Below are 21,565 nucleotides of genomic sequence, written 5' to 3'. Positions count from 1 at the left end.
TATCTATTAGAATATTATCATCATTTGTAAAATACTACACAGCTATAACTATGCTGCTTCTAGTAATAGCTTCCAAGTGGCAACATTACAGCCAGCTCTGTTGTGCCTGAACTAATCACCCCGTATCAATCACGGCTGGTTCCACACTGAAAAATCCCACCTTAAAGCCCACCCTTGAACCAGGAACACTTTGGAAACATGGAAACAAGGTTTTGAATGCAGTCAGTAACAGAAATGGAAGGAACCCCTTTTCTCAGCTAATCTCTACTCAAAAATTAACCATCAAACTCCAAGGTTAAATCTCCAACGATAATTCCTAACAATGATTTACACACAGTACTAGCAGACCTGCTAAAGAAAAAGATGCAACGGTTTTTGCCTTTGTTCACTCGATTCACCAACACTTTGGTTGGAACCTTGGCTGCGCACGTAGCACTAGGAAGAGCAAACAGTTCAATGTCCATGGTCTTCCCAAAAAACACCACACAGAGATTTCCACTACATGCCCCCCAGCATCTCCTGTATCTTCCAGGTGTTTTCTGTTTTCAGTGGTGTTCTGTTCCCTCATCGCACGGACAACGCATTCAAGTGTGCGAAATCACAACTCCTAAAGGAAGCTCACAGGTCACTGCTAGATTTTGGGAACAACACCTTTTTGAAATATTCCTGAGATAGGAGTTCATTGGGAAAGGAGCAGAGTCTATATCTCAAAGGTTCAGATCTGAAAACAACACGTAAACTCTGCGTTAAAGCAGCAGAGTCTTAAACATGCAGAAACCTTTAAATAGCATGTGCATAGGAAACCTGTGATAGAGAAAATAAGCACCATGAGAAAATAAGGTATTTATGCATTAAATGTAATGAAAGGATGATAAATATCTATCCATCCATCCATCCAGAATGGAACTTACTTTAAAACATATTAAGGAATCAGAAAGCTTAACAGATCTTAGTCAATGTTTCTGCACTAACTTAAAAGCCTTGAACACGCCCCGGGGCAAGAGTCAGAGCTCTCCATTAAAAGCACCATTAGGATTAGAGCTGCTGTGATGTGGGTGGTGTCACTGAGGACACCAGTACAGCTCTGGACATTAAATCCACAGAAGATTTGTGAAATGCCATGCCTAATCTTGTGAAAACTAAAATAAACAGAAGCCACAGAAAGGGTACATTACAACAGTTTCTTTCTAGTGATGATAAAGGTATTGGATTGGACAGGGTGAGCCTAATTAGAAACACTTCTGGAAGCTCTGGGAAGCTGCCCACTGAGCTCAGGGACTGAGCAGCAGGAACAAGAAACCTGGTTATACAGTTCACATTTTTTTTCAATATATATTTCAAACCAATTACAATATCATGTATACATGGGACTCCTATGTGCATAATATTATGCCTTTAACTATTACTCCAAGGACATCACTGGATTATGCACCTTCTGTTTTCCTTTTTTTTAATTCTACAACTGGGAGCACTAAAATACTAAAAGCTGAGATGAGAAACTTTCTACATTTTACCACCATTAACAGTTTCCAATGAGACACCATTCTGCAAATACCTGTTTAAAATCTAAGTGCAGAAGAAAAAAAGTATGCAAGCGTTACACACATATATGTCCATCATACATATAGTTTGAACATTAATGCTATTTGAACAAACAGCAACACTAAAGAAATTATATATTTTTGAAGGAAATAATTAGTCAGTTAGAGGGGGAAGGGTCTGGATGAAGAGGATGGGAGCAGCTCTGTTCCAGCACCATGTAGCATGATACCAAAGCCTTGCAAGAAACACATCTTTTAACCTTTTGTTATTTAATGTGCCAAAACAGACACAACATAATTTTATCTTTTAAATAACTACGTGTTTAGCATTATCCTTTCAACAGGCAGTCTCGTATACATTAATCTCATTCTTCCTCTAATTTTGTTAGAAGCTTCTTTATTTTTACAAAATCTTCTCCTTGTTTGCTATGACTTTATAATTGAATAAAAACAAAGCAAATGTTAAATTTGGTCTGTAACAGATGTTACTGACTCAGACTAAAATCTCATCACCTCACCTGGTGACATAGCAAAGGAGATTGTTAGAGTAACCATCTCTAAAGCTCTATTAGAGAAAATCCAGTAAGAATACGCTTGCACTGCTCTATGCTGTGCTACTTGCTTTTAAAAATTAATCAATTGCGATGTCTGACCAGAAAGGACCATAAATGGCATCTGAAAAATAAATAGTTGAGAAACCATTAAATTACAGCATGAGGAAAGTTTAGTTTAACTCTGAGTGAGGAAGAACATACGCAGCTGCTTCATTTATTCACCTTGCATATATCCACCTGAACACTGGTACCGTTCCAATGAAGGGCACCCGGACAGGAGCGGGAGCGTTCTGCTCTCATACGGACAGTTTGTTACCAGCCTGGTGGTGGCTTCACCGTGAACCCCTGAACAAAGGCAGCAGTAACTCCCATCTGGAGGCCGAGCGAATGCTCTGCTCCTCCAGCTCAAGTGCCGCCTTTGTCTCCCAGCAGCTCCCTCTCTACTGACAGCTGGGTTGTTCAGCACCTTCCAGCTGAGAAGTTTGCAGTTTGTCACTATGGGACTCAACAGGGACCCATGAGCTATTTATTCTTCATCTGATCCATGGTGCAGCTTTTAGGAATATCAACCAAAACACAACAGGAGCAATTTATTTTCAGATTCCCCCCAAAAAAATCAATACATGGGCTGATAATTTAAAGGAAAAAAATATATAATGTAGCTTCATTCTTAGATGTTTGAGACTGCATCCATACTTAATTTTTTTTTTTTTAAAAGAATTGAATGCACTATAAAATGAGTAAAGCAAACTTTCAACATCTGGAGAAGAGATACGGCAGACCCCAGTAACATTTTCTCAGTATAGTTATCTAAAAGACCCCCACCCACAGACACACATGCATTTAAATGAAGCCCTTGGAAAGGAGGGAACACATCATCTTACCCCCTCTGTTCATCTCCTGTGAGTCATGCATCAAGGCTATTTTTAGTGTCTAGATTAAAAGTTTCCTGTAAAGCAGGAATGGAAAAAGATGGAAAGGTTTCTGAGAAGGCTAAAAAGTTAATTTAATATTAAATTATCTATTTTTTAAACTGTGTGCAGAAGTTAGTTTTAACTAGTGAGAGTACAAGGTAACTGAAAAAGCTAAACACCTTATCTGAGTACAGGATACATCTCCCCTAATCCCAGGTGTGGGAATCTTGGCATCTATTAAATTGTTAATTAGTTTCCAGAAACATTTTTTCCAATTAAAAAAAAAAATCATTTAATGCTTATCCATCCGGGCACGAAATCCTTCTGAAAGAGTATTTGAATTTGTGAGCTAAAGAAGAATCGCTCCTGATCTGCACAGCACTATCTCCCAAACCCCCGAGAGCCAGCACGCCAAGCCAGAAGCACCTCGGTATATTAACTCCACTTAGTTCTGTTAACTTCACTTCCCTCAGGATCCGAGGGTTTGAAGCTGTTCACCAGTCCAAACCTGCATTTCAAGAAAGTGAAAGGATTTAAGACAAAGTCAAAACAAAAGGTACATTTCAGCCCCAGATTTCCCTGCCCTGTGACAACCTGTCACTACTTTAGAAAACTCAACCACAGAGGACACAAAAATAAGACATCATGTATCCAGCTCTTTTCCCAAACAATATAATGGACATTCAGGACAATTATTCAGACAAAAAGATATTAATCGTATTCAAAATAAAGATGGTGCTGCCCTTCCCCCCAGTGATATTCAATTGGGATATTCAATCTCAGCCAGCATCTCTCTCCTTGCTTGGTGAAGGCAAACTAACAAAAAAACATGTAACAAACTTAATGCATTTTCATTTTGCTCCTGTCAGTAATGTCACTTTTATTACAAAACACGCAGCTTAGATTTAGAGCCTTACAGATGAAACATATGGATACCAAATATCAAGCCAGCAGTCCACAGTCAAGGAAGAAACAGATGGGTACCCATCTGCACAAATGCCTGGTGAAATACCTCAGGTTACACAGAGGTAACAGTGCAATATTAGCTGATACTTGACCGCTTTGAGTTACTGATTTTTAAACCACTTCTCAGAAGCATCACAAATACGACACCAGTCAATTTAGTACAGGAATACCAGGCATTCTTACAGACCTTGAATGCAAGTTGTAATTACGCATTTTCTGACCAACACGTCATCTTCATTCTGGTACAGTAGGATCTGAAATACATTTTCAGCTTTTCAAGTTACCAGCTTCATAATTTATGTGGCAGATGTGCAAGGCAAACTGCACAAAAAGAGATAAGCCAAGAAAAATATCCTGATGGCCACAAATGAATGACGACTTGTGAGAGGAAGGAACTATAAACTATTTCCTGTGCCTTACAACTTCTGATCACAAAGTCTACAAGTAAACAAGATAACCCCATATCCACCACACACACACTGTCCAAAAAGACAGTGACTTTTAAGAATTAAATGGAAGCCTGTTAGAGAACTGGGAAGATCTCTCACTTACAGAAACCACCACTGCAAATTGCTCAAGTGTTCCTTGGAAAGCTTCCCCCCTCTCACAAATCACCCAACTGCAGCTGGCTAGATTCTTAATGTTTCGTAATTGCTATGCTGCAGCTGAAGTAGTTTTTACAGGTGTTGGGAACATGAGGTGACTAATTACATGGTAGTTTTAAAGCATATTTGTGCAAGGAATGAACACTTCCTCCCCGAGTTGATTTAAGACTGATTTCATCTCTCCTACTGCAGATTCCTTGTAGTATGTAAGTGTTAATACTTCCATATTCTTACATAAAACCATCCCTGGTGGTTTATACTAACAGACACATGGCTGCTTTAAATATCTTCAGTTGCCAACAATTGTAGAGCAGCAATATGTGATGGTAAATAATTGCTCAAACTCACTGAGGATTTTGCCATGTTAATATTATTAACTGTGGTTTTGTACCACATCTACATATAGTTTTACTTCATCTGAAGCCCAGGCCCATTTCTTTAGGAGATGTTTTGGTTCCAAACACCCATCCTGACATTCTTCAGTCAGCATCCTCTCATCTTCAAAACCACATTTCCATTTTTAAAGGCTTAGTAAGTGTTGTCATTTTCCTCCATTCAAAAACCCCTTAATAGGTGATTTACCACAATAAGTGTTATACAGCAAGCAGCACGAATCAAAACACTTACTTTTAACTTCCGAAGTAAGAACCCTGCAACAGTATTTCCATTCTTTTTCTGTACTAGTTTTTAGGTCACGTTTTTTAGGTCAAATTTTAGTTGCAATTAGAGTACAATTAAACCTAAACCATTCTCACAACAAATCTGATTCATCTTAAGCATGAAAACAAATTTCACAAACAAGCAGAAGAAAGCTGCCTTTCAGACAACACTTCACACTTTGGCGGGACAGTTACAGCGCTAAATGAGCGGCTCTGGGTTTGATTCAGACAGATTTCAAATTTTCAGTCTCCTCAGACATGTGTGAGCATCATCTCCCTTACCAGACTGCAGTCACTGCTTCACAGCTCCTACCCCCGTGGGTTTCATTGCTTTCAAAGTTCAATACACTATGTTTAAAAAATAGCAGCCATATAGCAAAGAAAAAGTGGAATTACAAAACATGGATAACTTTTTGTAATTGCGGAACTAGAGATTTCCATAGGTATGCTGTAGTCACAACTAGATTTATTTTTGCTCCATCCTCCAACTTCACTACTCTACTCCTTACCCTTCAGATGTTTTCTTCTGTAACAAACAAGCTGCAACAATTTTTAAAATGTTTTTTAGAGTTAATGACATTTCATTCCAGAATTCAGTCACTTTGCTCCTCCTCCTTCAGGACTCAGCAAGAGCCACTACAAATTTCCCACCAAGTACGATCCAATTAGGTAATCTGACATAAAGAAAACAAATGTCTAACCAAGCAGGACAAAGAGCAAGAGAAATCTAATTAAAAACACACCTTCTGTAGAGTGCTCTTTTTATTGAATAAAATGATAGCACACAAAAAAGAGACAGTCCCAATGAACACTACTAGACACTTAGAAAACTCAAATATAAATACATTATTTGGGAGAGGCTGCAACACTCTCCACCATAGCTGACACCCTCCAAGCGGCTTTCTTTGTACTTTGTTGCATCCCCGTGACTTCAAGAGCAACTCCTCCCCAAACCAAAAAGCTCATTTCAAGTGTTCATAATACGTTGCATAAGCTGCCTTCTGAGTCAGGTACCTAGTGACCCCGTGCTACTCCCTTCTTTGTATGCACAAAGTATTAACACACCACGTTGAAGCCCACAGCTTAAGCATTTTAAGTGTGTAGAGAAACCTTGAGCAGATACAGAGACTTCCAAGCACTCTCAGTCATTGAGCTATTAAAATTGGGGCCCAATATTTTAATATTGAGAGATAAGTATTTACAAGAAGAATGAGGTCCTATCCTTCTTTTGAAACAAGAAATAAAAGGGGTAAAAGTTTTCAGAGGACAAGTAAGCTGTAGGTACACCCAAGATGAGTCATTTCAACTCACTTGCATACCTCAGGCTTCCTATTTAAGAGTGATCTTGAATGGAAGAGGAAGATGAGAGAGAGAAAATAACCAACCAACCTCACACTGAAAAGAATACCAAGACTCCCAACCCTACAGAATGGTGTGCAACAACCTCTGTACTTAAGACAATGCGTGTCCTATTCCCAAAACAAACCTTAAGTTTTAAGAGTGTCAAAAGAGCTGTGCTATTAGTGTCTTCACACAAGATAACACTCCTTTGATAAGCCCCCCTCACCTCTAGAGTTTTTGTAATTCTGAGCTATTTATATTTGTAACTATTCATTCACTATTCATGTGAAATGTGTTCAACAAATAACTTCACACTAGGAGCTTCTGACACCACTGAGGTCCATGTAACAGTTTTGAGTTTGCAGTAATGCAACGACTGGTTAAGGAAACCTCCTAATGATGCTATGCATGCTTGGAGTATATTAGTTGAAAAACTAGAGATTTTACCCTGAAAAGCAGGAACATAGCCTGAATGGTACAGACCTATTCAGTGTTACTAATCACACTGAATTCTAAATAATCTAAACCTTGCTTAGACAAAGAACTGTTTCAAAAATTTGTCAACTGAGAGTATTTGGTGTGGACAGAATTATCACATGCGATAATATGGAGTTTAATACTGCCAAAAACTACGCACCCCTAAACATTCATGGCCCATGCTCAATGATCCTTATGGTTTCAGCTATCCCTTCATCACAAGCTGAGTACCATTAAAACATTGTCCTAATTCCAAAGTTTTTACACATTAAGCATTACTCTGAACACATGCTAGCTGTTCCACTAGGGAGGGCTGACTGAAGTTTAAACAATGCAGGCACTGAAGCTTTTAATACAAACTGATCATTCTTTGCTACTACATAATCACTTTGGAACTGTGACATCCCATGCAGCCCGGTACTTCACAATATCAACCATCTTCTGCAAGCCTTTTGAGAGGAAGAAACCTGAATACAGATAACTCCTCTACACCAACAGCAAGCACCTGTTACAAGATCTTCTCTGATCACATCCACAGGCAAGGGTACGAGATAAGGTTGGAGTCTCGCTCCAAAAGCACCACCTTTGTTCCCTCCAGCCCGTCCGAGGGCTCTAATTCCTGTCAGCTCCTCCAACACCCCCGACTTTCACAACACAAGTCGCACACGGTCCCTAACACCCAGACCAGCTTTGAAGGACCTGTAGTTTCCTTCTGCCTTCAACTACAGAGCTATTATGACTCTGTACAGCTTCACATTTCATCCATGATGTAGCAAAGCATTCATGTCATATTAGCTAAGGAAGCCTGAGACATGTAGCTCATCGACAACAGAATCTAGAAGTATGGTCCAAGCCGCAGATTGAAGCATCTAAACAAGAAAACCTTCAGCTGTCCATTTAATACAATCCTGTGTCCTGGTTAACATCTTAAGACTGAGGCAGAAGCTGCACTGCACTTTTCAGAGTAGGAGAAAGGAAGAGGAGGCAACAGCTTACACAGTTACCAAATTGCAGGCTCATAACCACTTGTTTTCCTTCATTTATTCAAGTGTCTTTCAGTGCAATTGCTACACAGGTGGTGTTCAGTGGGAGAGAGGGAGACACTTGAGACTATCATCTTTGTTTTTCTAAAGTGAACTGCATTATCATTCACTGATCTTATTTCTAAACACACTGCAATGAATTCTACAGTTGTTGCTGTTTGCAAAAATCCCACAACCTCAACATTAGATCTCAGGACTTTTATTTCCTGAAAATAATTAAAATCAGAAAATGAATACTGATGTTGCTACAGAGAAGCTGATCAGCTTCTCTTCCCAAAATCTGTTCTTACAGTCTTAACTCTCTTCACCAATGATGTTTCTTTCTCATCGTCTTCAAGAAGTGACAACAGTTTTGTTATGAGCCACCAATATAGCATTTTTTTCCTCCATACCTGCAAGGATTCCATTCTTCAGCAGGCCCTTGGAAGCTTTTTTCCCTCCAATCCTTTTTTTCTCACTAGAAGACTTTAATCCAAGTGCTTTATGTTCACTATTTGCTCTGACAGTAACATCCTGAACCAGAATCAATGCACAGCTCAGGCTCAAGTCCAGGCCTTACGACTACTGCCCTTTTGACTAGCTCTTTGGGGAACTGATCATCTAAATGCGTCCTGTTCTCAGGATAAGACAGTGATGCAATGTGCATCTAACCCACATAGGACACATGAAATCACCCATCGCTCTCATGTTTCCTGCCCACGTCACCTCTCCCTCACCCGCAGGGGGTGGTTGGATTTCAAGCAATACAGTCCTGGGCTTGTTCTTGCTCTGCCCTCACGCCTTTAGTCCTGAATTTTCAGTTTGTTGGGACTGACTGGTTGACACAGTTTGCTTGTTAATTTGATCTGAAAAAGTTCTCTCCAGCATGTTGCTCCTCCGTTGAGTCATGCTTGTGTTATTTCATACTTGGCCTATAACAGAGTCCTGCCAACCAAACTGTTTTAATAGGACACTGACAGAACAGATTCATCAAAAATTTTCTGAAAGAAATATATTCCAGGTCCAATCTTATTCTTCAGTCTTCTAAAATCTGTCTTCTACCAAGATGGATATACTTTGTAAAAGATATACATCTTGTACAGTAGATCCAAGATCTATTTTGCCATTCACCAACTGGAGGCCTTCCTTCCATTAAATTAGTTGTCATCTCCTGATTAAGATAATTTAGTACAATCACAACAAAGTTATGCTGACCAGCAGTTCTGACAATCAGCCATTTCCCCACTATTTCTTCTGTAACATCTTGTTAAATGGGATAAGTACACCATATATAATCAAAAGTACATCAGAATAGTTCAACTGATACAAGAATTATAGGCAAGGCTCATGGCACATGAAACAATAATGAAATACTACAGAAGGGCTGCACCACACTTTGCGTCACTCACAGTATTTCTGCTGGCTGAAACAGCGTTTTTTTTCCCCAAAACTGAGCATTAGGAAATCCAGGGCTGTTGCACCTTCTCAGTCCACTTTCATTTGATGTATTCTGGCCGATACTTGTTACAGTGTTCTGTAAAGAGCTCTTGTGACCGCAGAGATGCAAGATGATGTGCTTTAATTTGTGCCCTCTGCCTCTTGCCCTGTCAAGTTTTATTACTATTTACTGCGTCTTCTACAACTATTACTGGGATATGGTGTTTCAATCTTATTTGTCATAAACAAAACTTTGGTTTCGGGTGAGTCTTTAGAAAGAGAAAACTGAAGTTTTTCACTAAACCACACCAGAGTAATTGCTACAAGGAAAAAAAGTGCATGAGGAAAACAAACACTGTTCCAAGAACACACTGAGAAAAAAATACTTGCACAGAATTTAAATCAATCCAAATGCAGTTCCTAGGAACAGCACAATCACTTCGTTTTCAGCTTATTACACTCCAACCAGTAAATTAACAACAAAAAAATTCTTTTAGAAAAATCTAACTAAAATCCTACTTCAGATTGTTCATCCTTTAATGACCATGAATTATGTTTCCTTCCTGCTACAAGTGTATCTAAGAATAAAAAGCAGTAACCGTAATCCTAAATAGACTAAATTAGCTTAAAACCTGCTTTCTTTTGTCATTCAGTTTTCTCTGAAGGCAGGTCACAACCTAGAAATCCTTCTACTACTGTAGTAAGCAGTTGGACAAAGTAACTTTGGTTGATAGCTAAAGGCAGAGTGTCCTACAGCTGTTCGCAGCTGAGCATCCAAAAACGGGCACGAGCAGTAAGAACAGATCATTCGGAGTATGTGAAGTATTATGATATCAGTGTTATTAATATTCATTTCATTACAATTTTCAAATTGGTATCTCACATTAAATAAAAAGGGTAGCTCAGCAAACCAAAAACCCCACAAGTTCACATACATGCATTTTTACTCAAAGCAAGTGTTCTGTTGTGGAATGAGTCTGCCAAATTAAATACAAATTAACTTTCAAAATGCCGAGCCGTGTTTATTTGTGGAGGATAATGATGTTTCCCCTCCTTTCATAGGTATCATTTGTTAAACTGGTTCCTCCAGGAGATCAAGTAACTTATGTCCTAAAAAAGTAACAAGAGCTGTTTCATTTGTCTCAGAGACCCAGTTTCTAGTTCCTGCCCAGATACAGATGATAATTTCAAATTACACTGTATTTACAACAAACTAATTCCACTATGGTTCAATAAAGGAACAATTTATTTATTTACTCACTAATCATAAGATTACTGGATTTTTATGAACTAATGTCTGCAGCTACAGAAGTTTGAAGTTACTGTGTAAGTAACGACAACCTGATGCTGGCAGTTTTACCCTAAAGGATAAGAGACTCCACTTTCCAATTAGAAGTCTATTAGCACTAAGTTTTCAACTGTCTCAGGATATGCATTATCTGTTGGGCAGCAAGGAGAGATAAAGCGTTGTGCTAGAAGTTCACTCATTTAGACAATACACACCTTTGAACAGAGGGATTTCTTTTTTCCCCCACCTCTCTTTGCTTGATCAGATGGAGGAATAGCTAATTAAATCATTGTCAAAACAATGAATAATTAAAAGTGACGGCAATCATTAAGGTATCGGCTCTGTTTGCAGATGTAAGTTACGAAGGACGTAATTTATTTTTCAGAAGATGTGGTCACCCACTGCAACTCCAATGAAATTATCTAAGGTTATCCAAAGCCTTTTTCTCCTCTTTATATTCAAAATAGACTTGAGAAACCACCTGACCAGTCTCATAGAACACAAAACACTCACCTTCCCAGAACCACACAGGGACGTGTTTGTTTACTGAAGTTAAGTCTTGAGAGGAAACACTGAACAGTCTGTAATGTACATTAGGATGTTTCTAAACAGCTTGACAAGGTGGGGAGAGCAACTAACAAGGAAAACATTTATTGTTATGAGTCAGAATGGAGCAGAGAAAAAAAACAAACCACATACTCCTTAACTCCCAATAGGGCTCATTATTATTACAACAGATTAAAAAAAATGCAGGTCAGTCTCATTAAACAAGTTGAATATACACTAATATTCCTAATTGTATCCCAAATGAACCAGTTAATATCTATTAAAGCATGCAGTCAATATTTAACTGGTTAGAACAGGACACACTAGCTGGATGAGGGGAGGGAAGAGTGCAACAGCTTTGAGGTATCTTCCTTAAAACATAGTAATAATACTGATGTTGTCATATTAGTTTCATTTTCAGTGGCAAACCAAACATATCTGAAAAGATTTAATATTTAAAATAAGTCTACTTAGAATACTACTCTCACCACTCTATAATAACTGAAATAGACACCATCAGTAGTTCTAATATAATTAGCTGCGCTTTTAAATTTAATTGAAATCACCTCTCATAAGAATACCTGTTGGATCTTGAGGTCACTTCCAGCCCGAATCATTCAAAGGAGCACCACATAAGATACAAAACTATCTATTTCAGTCTATACCCCTTCTCCCAAACTAGGGACCAAGGAGTGGAACTAGACAAATTGACACACATCCCCAACACAACAGTGATACAAACACTGGAAGGTCAGCTCAGGAGCCTGAAGCAGTGATCCACAACACAGAAGAGCAACTTTGAGAAATTTAAACTTATAATTCAGATTTGTGATGGTTTAGAGCAGTTTTGTATCTAACAAACCATATACTGTGCAGTTTCAAATAATACATAAAGTTGGGCAAAAAAGTATTCGCATTAAAAATTGGTCCCCGCCAATCTGCTTCTCCTTTCCCTCATCAACACAAGGGCTTGTGAGGCCAGAAGCAGCCGCTTACACAGCACGTAGCCAAATCAGCTCCAAACCCTAAAAGCTTGGGGTTTTCTCAGCTCTGTCAGCAAGACAGCACAAGCAAATCCTGAACTACACAGTGGCAGCATAAGGAAGGCAAAGACAGGGAATCATCCGGTATAAAAGTGGGACATTCTCTTTTAGTGGAAGAACAATCTTGAAGTTCGTCACCCTGTTGTGAAACCACACACTAAGGGTGCACTTCAAACACTGAACCTGTACCTTGCCCTCCTTCTTACCCAAACACCATTCCTTCCTTTATGCCAGTACAAATATTTGTGTGACCATGGAGTTAACTACACCAGGGAACTGATCCAGTCAAGAATTAAATTGTCAAAAACAACTGGTTAGCCTGAGAGATTCTCTCATCAAGCAGAAAGTATGTTAGTGCCAGCCAAAGGAGGAGAGGAGAAACGCGCCGTCTGTGGCAGACGAAGGCTGTAAAACCTCTTTTACCATCAGCCCACGCTTACGCTGTGAAACTACAACTGAAGACTTCATGGGTTAGGTTATGTTTTCATAGTTGTGATAGCACTGATGATGTTTGAGACTTCAGGGCAACTACACGGGGAGATTCAGCCACATGTTCCCATGTCCTCTGCTTACACCAGCTTTAACTGTGTCTCTCCTCTCCCCTCCCCTCCCAACTCAGCACCACTTCCTCAGACATGCGATACAAATACTGGTACAGTTGTATAGCAAATGAAACTAATCTAACTTAAAAAAAAATAACCTACAAACTCCTTTTGGGAGAGAGAGAAAGAAAGAGAGAAAGCTTCCAATTTGATCTGCTCCTCTATCCAGCTCACTGAATGGCAACTAAAACCACCTTACTTACACAGCACATGATGGAGGAATAAATAAGTAATGAATAGGTTTTTTTTCCTAACACTGTTATTGAAAACTTTAAATGAACAGAGGTAGCTATGAGATACAAGAATCAGAATTTTAATACTGTGTTTTAGGACCAATGCAATGCTTAGAGCTGCACCTTGAAACAGACAGGAGAGAAAGCAGCAGTGTGTTAGGCATTTGCACAATGTTTTGGAAGTAATTATATCTTGTATATAAAATAATTATGCAAATCAGCTAATATTTTACCATGCACTGGCTGGCAATGCAACCAAGAGACAGTAGCACAGAGCTCAGCTAAGCACCTGCATCCTTTTGACCACAGGTACACAGTGATGTAGGTAAAGCTCTTCGGTTTGATGAGCTTCACCTACTTCTCAAGCAGAAGATGTGGTCTTATTTCTGGCAAGGCGATGTAAAGCTATGTTTTAAAAATAATTCAAGGACATAGAAGTTACCACACATCATTTAGATTCCCTGAAAATACATAAGACCAACACCTTATGTAATGTAATACAAACTATTGTTAGCTTCCATAGGGTGTAAAATGGCAATTTGAAAGAGCACTAACAAAAGCACCACTTGATGTGGTTTGTTAATGAAACTTGTGTGTTTGGTCCATGCCGGTGGGAGTTTCCCCAATCCTTTTTTTCCCTTGAAGCTGTTTCAAAGGCATTTAGATGAAGTTCTTGGGGATACGGTTTAGTGTTAGAGTTAGGTTAGGTTATGGTTGGACTTGATGATGATTCTGTGATTCTACCTTACGCTAACTCTGAATACACCCTTCAGCTTGTAACGTTTACCTACTTTTGATTACTCCACCAGTTGAATATTCAAACAGGAGAATGACATATCTAAGTACATGAGATAAGAGAGCATAACGCTTTCAAAGATGCTTATCACGAACACTAAATTACATGGCCCAAAGACTATAACCATTTTTATTCCTTATTAAAACCAGCAACTTTTTGGAAGTTTTTTAAAGGAAGGAAGAAATCCCTAAGAAATAAGTGCTGCAACAAGTGCTTGGCAGACCCAGCTGCATACTGCTGCAGTCAAATAATCTGTTTCAAATACAGCCTTACTTTGCATTCCCAAGACTATTTCTTCTCTGTCTCATTCTCTGGTAACCAGGCAGAGGACAAGTCCTTATAGGGCTGGAGATAATAATCATCACCTTGCTTGTAATAATGATACGAAACGCTGTTCTTAAAGCAGTTATCAGCAGGACGTCTCTTAAGCAGCAATAGCAGGACAATTCATGCAGCGAGGGTTAACTGTCCCTTACATAAAGCGATGGAAGTGTTCACTGCTCTGAAGATCTTGCTTATGCAAACCAAATCAATCTTAAATATAAAGAAAACTAAATGATCCTGGAACTGGAGCAAGGGAGTTTATGGGAAGGTCAGACAGCAACGCACTAGTGTTAGACAGTTATTTACCTTTTTGCTGGATATATCATACGACGGATCATTTACCATAATGCCTGCTATTACTAATCCAGCAAACAGCACTTCATTACAGAAGAGCTCAATAGTCTGGGTGGACAATTCCATGAACCATGAGAAAATCGCCCATAAACAATAACAATTACTGGCACATTGAAAAAAATAAGGTAGTTAGGCAAGAGGATTTAAAACCCCTAGATGAGTATATGTAGCATTCTGCCTATATGTTGGTCAAACACAAGCATGGTACAAGCAACAAGCAATTGAATTTTAACTGTAAGCCATGTCATTGTAGGGTAAATTACTGGTATGCATTTACCATATTAATAAGTATAATGAAGACATAGCACGAGTTAGCAGATAACAACATGAGACTGGAAGTCGGCAAACCCACAGTATTAACTGTTATCAACTCGCTGTGACTTGGTTTACCTGACGCAATTATCTTTTCAGTTTTCCTCATCTGTGGAGCAGGGGTTGTCCAGAAACCTCTACTTCTCAGCTGAAGTGCAAGGTCTAATTTACATGCTATGCTTTAGGCTACAACAGCAAGGAATTACAATGACAATTGAAGTAGTAATTCACTCTGTTTTATCCATAATTTATCCTTTTCTGTACAGCTTGTACAATTAGAAGTGCTAAAGAAAACCTGCTGCTTATTAACTAAAGGAACTTCTCCTCTACCTGGTTGTATTGGACCTGATGACAGCAGCTTCTTTAATCCTTTTTCACTAACACTAAAAATCCTTCCTCCTTGAATATACACAACACAAGAAGGAACAGAGTACACTACTGCCTAACTCTACAAATAAATGCTCAAGTGTTATAAATGCGTCTAGCATTTAGTAACCGTATGAGCATCACAGTCCCTTCTAAACAAGATCATTTGCTGTCCATTTAAAAACAGCTAAAAATATTACATACTTGGGTAAGTAAGTAAGCAAGCCTGCAAAATCTATGAAAATATGGCTCTGTAATGCTTCACCTCCCCCCTCACAACACGAGGGAGTGGAAATACGTTCCTGCTGGGTCACTAGGAAGGTGTGACTAAGAGCAAAGTAGGCTGGACTCAGGTTGACCAACAACTGAACTGGGCAGGGAATGAGAAAAAACAGGAGGATGGCAAAGTCATAACCCTAATAGTGGGAAGAAATTCACAGACTCTCCTCTTCTTTAAGTACACACCCAAGAAACTAAAAAAACTCAGTGACGACTATCTCACCCACTTTAACCAATTCAACTGAACATTTGGGTTATACCATCCTTACTACATACAGAACTGTCACCTTTACCACATTTTTAATTAGACTGTTTCTTACTCTTTGATGTGTGGAAGGTGCTTAAAATGAGCTCGCTCACATTCTGGTCATACATGTAGAAGATCACAAAAGCTAAGAATGGTAATGAAATCTTAAAGAAAGTGGCTGTAAAGTCTCATAACATTGTGACACAGGCAGCAATCTAATCTCAACGGGTCCGAAGGTCTTCCATCCTATTTACTGCATGTCCTACATGTCTGTGACAGAGACTGGGTAGCAAAAGCCTTAAATTAGAATGACATATTGAGAAGAATTATTGCTACGAGGAGTTAGACTAGCCTTGTTAATTATACATGCACAAATTCTGCCTTCTGCTCTAAACCAAAAAACCTTGTGCTAGGTTAACAACATTCAGTAACTTTTCAGAAAAATAAGAATCAGCAGATTCTGCTTCAAGAAAATTCAAGAAAACTAGAGGGATATGGCAGCCCAGCTTTTGAACTTGGCCACGAGGCCAAGCTAAAACCTTTCTGCTTCAGCCAAGTTAAAAACTGTTTTAACAGGCTTTCTTTATACTTGTTTTCTTTTGAAAAAGCCAGGGTGTTTTCTTGGTAGAACTCACCTCAAAATTTCACAGAGAACAGAAAGCACAACATATACTTGTCTTATAAGATTAAAGAAGGAAGTTACCAAGTTGCACCATAATCTATATTTCCATAGCCAGGACTCCAGAACTGTATCTTAGGGACCACAAGACAGTCGGGAGATCCTTGTTTGGAGCCTTTGATGGTTTTATTATCCAAGTACAGATGCACCTATACTGATCAAAACACGACATTTCTCATATAAGCTGCTGCACAGTACTGGCCGGCTCACAGATCCTGAGTCTCACGCAGCTCACAAGCAGTTCAAATGCAACTCTTTCCCTTGAGTTTCACCACAACTACAGGTCTGTTTGGGAGCAGGATGGGGTAACCTGACCCCCCTGCTATGGGAGCCGCAGAACATCTGGGGCTGCTGTCACCAGGTCGTGCAGAGCCCAAGCAGCAGGGCCATAGTGCAGCAGAGCAGTGGTGACCACGATCCTTCCCACCTCCCAAGCAATCCAGGGCTCACACTCCCACCAGCTATCTGAAGTATGCGACGGGTGTCTCTGCACTCTGTCATGTTAAGATGTTGTTACGCAGCTCGTTAGGTCAGAAAAACTGGCCACCTCTTGCATATAATGCTTAGGCTACATATTTCTACTGTAGACCTAAGTTTAGGACAGAACAGAATCAAATCTCCGACATGACTTCAGGAGTGACTCAGAAATGCCACCTGACTCACAAACTTTGTATCAAGCACCACCCTGGACTTGAGCCACCAGAAACCTCTGTCATTTAAACTGAGCTTAGTGTTGCAGAGCAAATAAGTTGAGCACAGAGGGCTGCATTTATACAGTTTATTTTCCAATTCAGTTTTGACCAACTGAGGAAAAAGAACCCATGCAAGTGAACAGCTAAAAAAAGAATTAGTGAAAAGCTACCTTCTGAAGTTAATTTATTGACATCATAAAATAACGTGAAATAGAACTTATTCCAGAAGAAATAATTAGCTTGTACTTCAGAAGGTGTCTAAATTTAAACAGAAACTCAACAGAAACTCAATATAATTCCACACATTTGAAGAACTCTTACACACATTGCAGTGCCTGGGAAGGAACTGGAGGGTGAAAGAAGTTTGACATTTATTTAGATACTGCAAAAATAAAGCTTAGGACAAGCAAATTGTACTAGGCACAGACATGCTTTATTAGTTATTTGGTTTAAGCCCCAAACTTATTGGGAATGCCCAATCAGGAACAAGGTTTTACTGTTCAATTTTAACTAATGAAGGCACTTAAAATTTAAGAAGTGTGAGTTATATCAGCAACTAAGAACAATGAAGTTAATGAAAGCGAGAACAGACACATAACGAAGTATCTTTTCACATCTTAAACAGTCTAAACCTAATACTCTATCACACAGTCTTCCTAAATTTCATATATAATAGGACCACCGTTTAGTATAAAAAATAACTGTCTTATGGACAAAAGTATGCAGATCCATACTTTTGAGTTACCAGAAAATGCTACAGAGGTGATTCCAGTGTAAAGAGACACAGAGTGGACCTAACGAACTTCACTGCTCAACTTCTGTCACACCAAAGAAAATATAAATACCAAATACTTCAACATACCAAATATAAACTTGAATTTTTACTGTGTATTTTGTAGTTGATAACTTCTTAGGTTCCAAAACTTTTCAGAACTTTAAGAGGCTATCATTTTTACTTCATTTTTTTGATGTTAAAGCAACCAGCAGACATTAAAAAAAAATAAAAAATTAATAGTAGCTTAACTATGTATCATCGCTTATTGAACTTTCACAGACCAAAAAAATCAGAAAATTGTTCAATACAAGTGCTCCACCTTAAAGAAAAAGATCTGACCTCACAAAGCTCTCAGTCACCTGAAGCCCAAATAAGGTTTTAAAAAAAAAAAACAGACGAGTAAGCCGAAATTCTAAGATAAGTATCAGCTGAATATGAAACCAAGATGCAGAGCTAACAATCACTATAAAGCCATCGACATTTGAAGCAGCAAAATTTCAAGCTACTTGCACATTTTCAAAATCCCCATATAGTCATATTCCTCTTTTAAGGAGAGATTTTCTTGTTAAAGTTCAGTATGTTTCTGCCACAGCCTCAGCAGTTATTTATGATGCAGATAACATCACTTGGCCTCTTCTGAAGAGAATTCTCTAAGTCATGGCATTAAGACAGAAGACATTATGACAACCCTGTACCACATACAATGGGACTATTGATTTTGATGCCTCTAAATATTACTTACTCTGCAAGCTCCACTTCTCTCCCACTCCCCCTTTTTCTTTTTAAAAACACAATCTGCTTTATTTGGATAATGTTATTCCCAGAAACTGGAGTTTAAGAAAACCCATTTTTTATTATTTGAAACATCCTATTCTTGCACCTGGTTTGGAAATTGAATGTCTTTTCCAAATCAGATTTTGATGTACTGTTTGGCTTAATAACTTGCAAAATATACTTAAACATTTTAAAAACAGTGACAGCGTTGTAATGCTATAATGATTGTGAATTCTACATAAATAAAAGTACACAAGCAAAAACCTGATTTCCCTGAAAGTGTCCTTTGAGGTTCTAGAACTCAAGACGGGGCTATTTGTGTTGTCCTGCTATATATATATCACTTGTCACATTATTAAAACGACTTTAGCAAGGGCTGACTTTGCATGCAAGAAGCTATAAAAAGTAAACAGGATGGAAGTCTTGGTGGTTTTTAAACGTTGTCTGATTCTTGGCCTAGAAAAGTCTCAGTCTGGTATACAGCACCACAAGCAGAACACTTGCTTATCATGAATGAGCTGCCATTTCTCTTCAGTTTGCTGTCTTTAAGTCTACATACAAAGCAGGTCAGTTTAAAAACTGTTTGGAAAAACAACATTATAAAATGTTCAAAATGGAACTTCAATTTTGAACAACTTGCTATTCAACTTCTAAGGCTAGACAAAACTATTAGTTCATGTAATCTCATTTGGCATGTATTAATCTACAGACTATTATTACAAGTAGTCCACAATACACGGAAAAGTGGTCCAAGTTTGCCCCTAAAGATAATTTAAGGTGACAAAACAATCTTTTTCTCATGTCAAAAATAAAGGAGTGGTTGAGAAACGCAACAATAGCGTCACGTTCTCAAGCTGCAACACGGTGATCGTGACAGCCAACACATTAGCCAAGTTTGCACGTTCTAGCCAAGGAAATAAACTCGCAAGTATCTGAGCTATGTAAGTGTTCAAGGGGTGGGACACAGCATTTCACTCCTCTACCATGATCCCCCTCTGAAAGGCCCAGAGGTGGGGATTCAATGGCAACTGCTATAGGAACCTGTCCATAGGGAGGAGGAAAACATTTAGAGAGCATGTGGCGACTTTGGAAGCACTCTGAAAATGTCCTGCTGCACAGGTGGTTCTCCACTCCCCTCCTACTTTCCGAGTGACTTGTCTGCTCCTTCCTGACGGCCCGGGGGCCACGGCAGGAGCCGATCCAGGTTTTAAAGGCTCATGTACCAAAAGGGACACACACCCCCTGGGACCCCGGCAGGGAAGGGGGTACCCAAAGAAGAAACACAGCTCGCCAAGAGCCGGAAGGGCCCAGACGAGCCCGAGAGGGGCGGGAAAGCAGCCAGCCATAATGGGAAGGCCACAGACTCACTGGAAAGCTGCCCTTGCCTGGCGGAGAGGCCGAAGCGGCACCGGGCGGACGGGCCGGGGCCGCATCGGACAGGGACTGGGGGAGCAGGGCCAGGGGGGAGCGGGAAGGGGGTGAGCCGGGCACGGAGTGGGTGTGAGGCAGCCACCTCAGCAGGGGGAGGGGCAGCGGCCATGTTGTGAGGGGGGCGGGGGAGCACGGGCCCACTGAGGGGCCACAACCGAGCCGCCCCGGGCCCCCCGCCCTGTCCGCCCGCGCCCCGCCGTACTCACGCCTTGTCCACCAGCTCCCGCACTTTCCACATGTTCAGCATGGCGCCGACCGCCTGGAGACCTCCCCGGCCTCGCTGCCCTCCGCCGCCGGCCCCTGAAGGCCCCGCTCGCCGCGCTCCGGGCAGCCGCCGCCGCGCCGCCGAGCCAGGCCCGCTCCGGGCAGCCGCCGCCTCTGCCTAACGAGGGACGCGGCACCGCTCCCGGAAATGGAGCTTCTCGGGGCCGCACGGCCTGCTGGGAGGTGTAGTCTTCCTGCCGGCGGGGCGGGCCGGGGAGGCCGGGCCATCCCGTAAGGCCTGCTGGGAGCCGCGCGCCGGCGGCCGCGGGGCCTGCTGGGAACTTTAGTCTCCGGCGAGGGGCGCTGGCTCTGCGCGCAAGGCCTGATGGGAATTGTAGTTCCGCGGCTTTGCCTGAGGGGCCGGCGGCGGAGCGGGCCGAGCCGAGCCGAGCCGAGCCGAGGTGATGGCTGCGTCGTGCGGGCCACGAAGTCACACCCCGCTAAAGCCCAGGCTTTGTGCCCTCCTTGGCTCGGGGTGCCGGTTCAGCCCGGCTCTGACCTGCTCTCACACCGCTGCAGCACCCAGCCTGTGGGGGAACTTGACCCACAGTCTGCGAGGCACCGGAGGGAGAACAGTCTGTGCAAACAGCTGGTTAAAGCACAAAACGCAGGTGTAAAAGTCATGTCTGGCTATAATAAGATACCAAATACCCTGCTTTTATTGCAAGGAACTCGTTAAAGAGAAGCATTCTGTCTTTACGACTATTCACTGGTCGTGGCGTATTGACTGTGGTGAATTTGGGCGAACTCTCCAGATTCCTCCTACAGGCCCTGACAGGGATTTCTGCAAGAAATGCAGCCCAGGAGCGCGGCTGGAGGAGCCCAGAGTGTGCACAGACACAGCACAGCCCATCGAGGCACAGCACACGGGGGACCCTTGGCTTCACTTCTCGAGAAAGACCAAGTCAGTTGATACAAATCCAAGGAATGATCACATCCATTAAAGCTGCCTCAGGAGGATATTAACTGTATTAAGATGCTTGTCAACAAGCATTGCAAGACTCTCTGCAAATAGTGCCTGTGCAGGGTATTGAACAGGAATCT

The 21,565-nt window shown here is 40.7% G+C and overlaps 1 protein-coding gene across 1 annotated transcript in view; it reads right to left on the bottom strand.

Annotated features, from left to right (window-relative positions):
* Window positions 1-20,642, bottom strand: part of CLINT1 (clathrin interactor 1) — a 49,930-nt gene extending 29,288 nt beyond the window's left edge. The window contains exon 1 of the mRNA XM_065849172.2: window positions 20,464-20,642. Within this exon, the coding sequence (XP_065705244.1) occupies window positions 20,464-20,504 (41 nt within the window). The 5' untranslated portion in view covers window positions 20,505-20,642. The remainder of the gene's footprint in view (window positions 1-20,463) is intronic.
* Window positions 20,643-21,565: the final 923 nt, after the last annotated feature.

Source organism: Patagioenas fasciata, chromosome 14 (genome assembly GCF_037038585.1).
Source record: "Patagioenas fasciata isolate bPatFas1 chromosome 14, bPatFas1.hap1, whole genome shotgun sequence".
NCBI lineage: Eukaryota > Metazoa > Chordata > Aves > Columbiformes > Columbidae > Patagioenas > Patagioenas fasciata.
The sequence above is the reverse complement of the archived record's forward strand: the minus strand, read 5'-3'. Positions and strand labels throughout refer to the sequence as shown.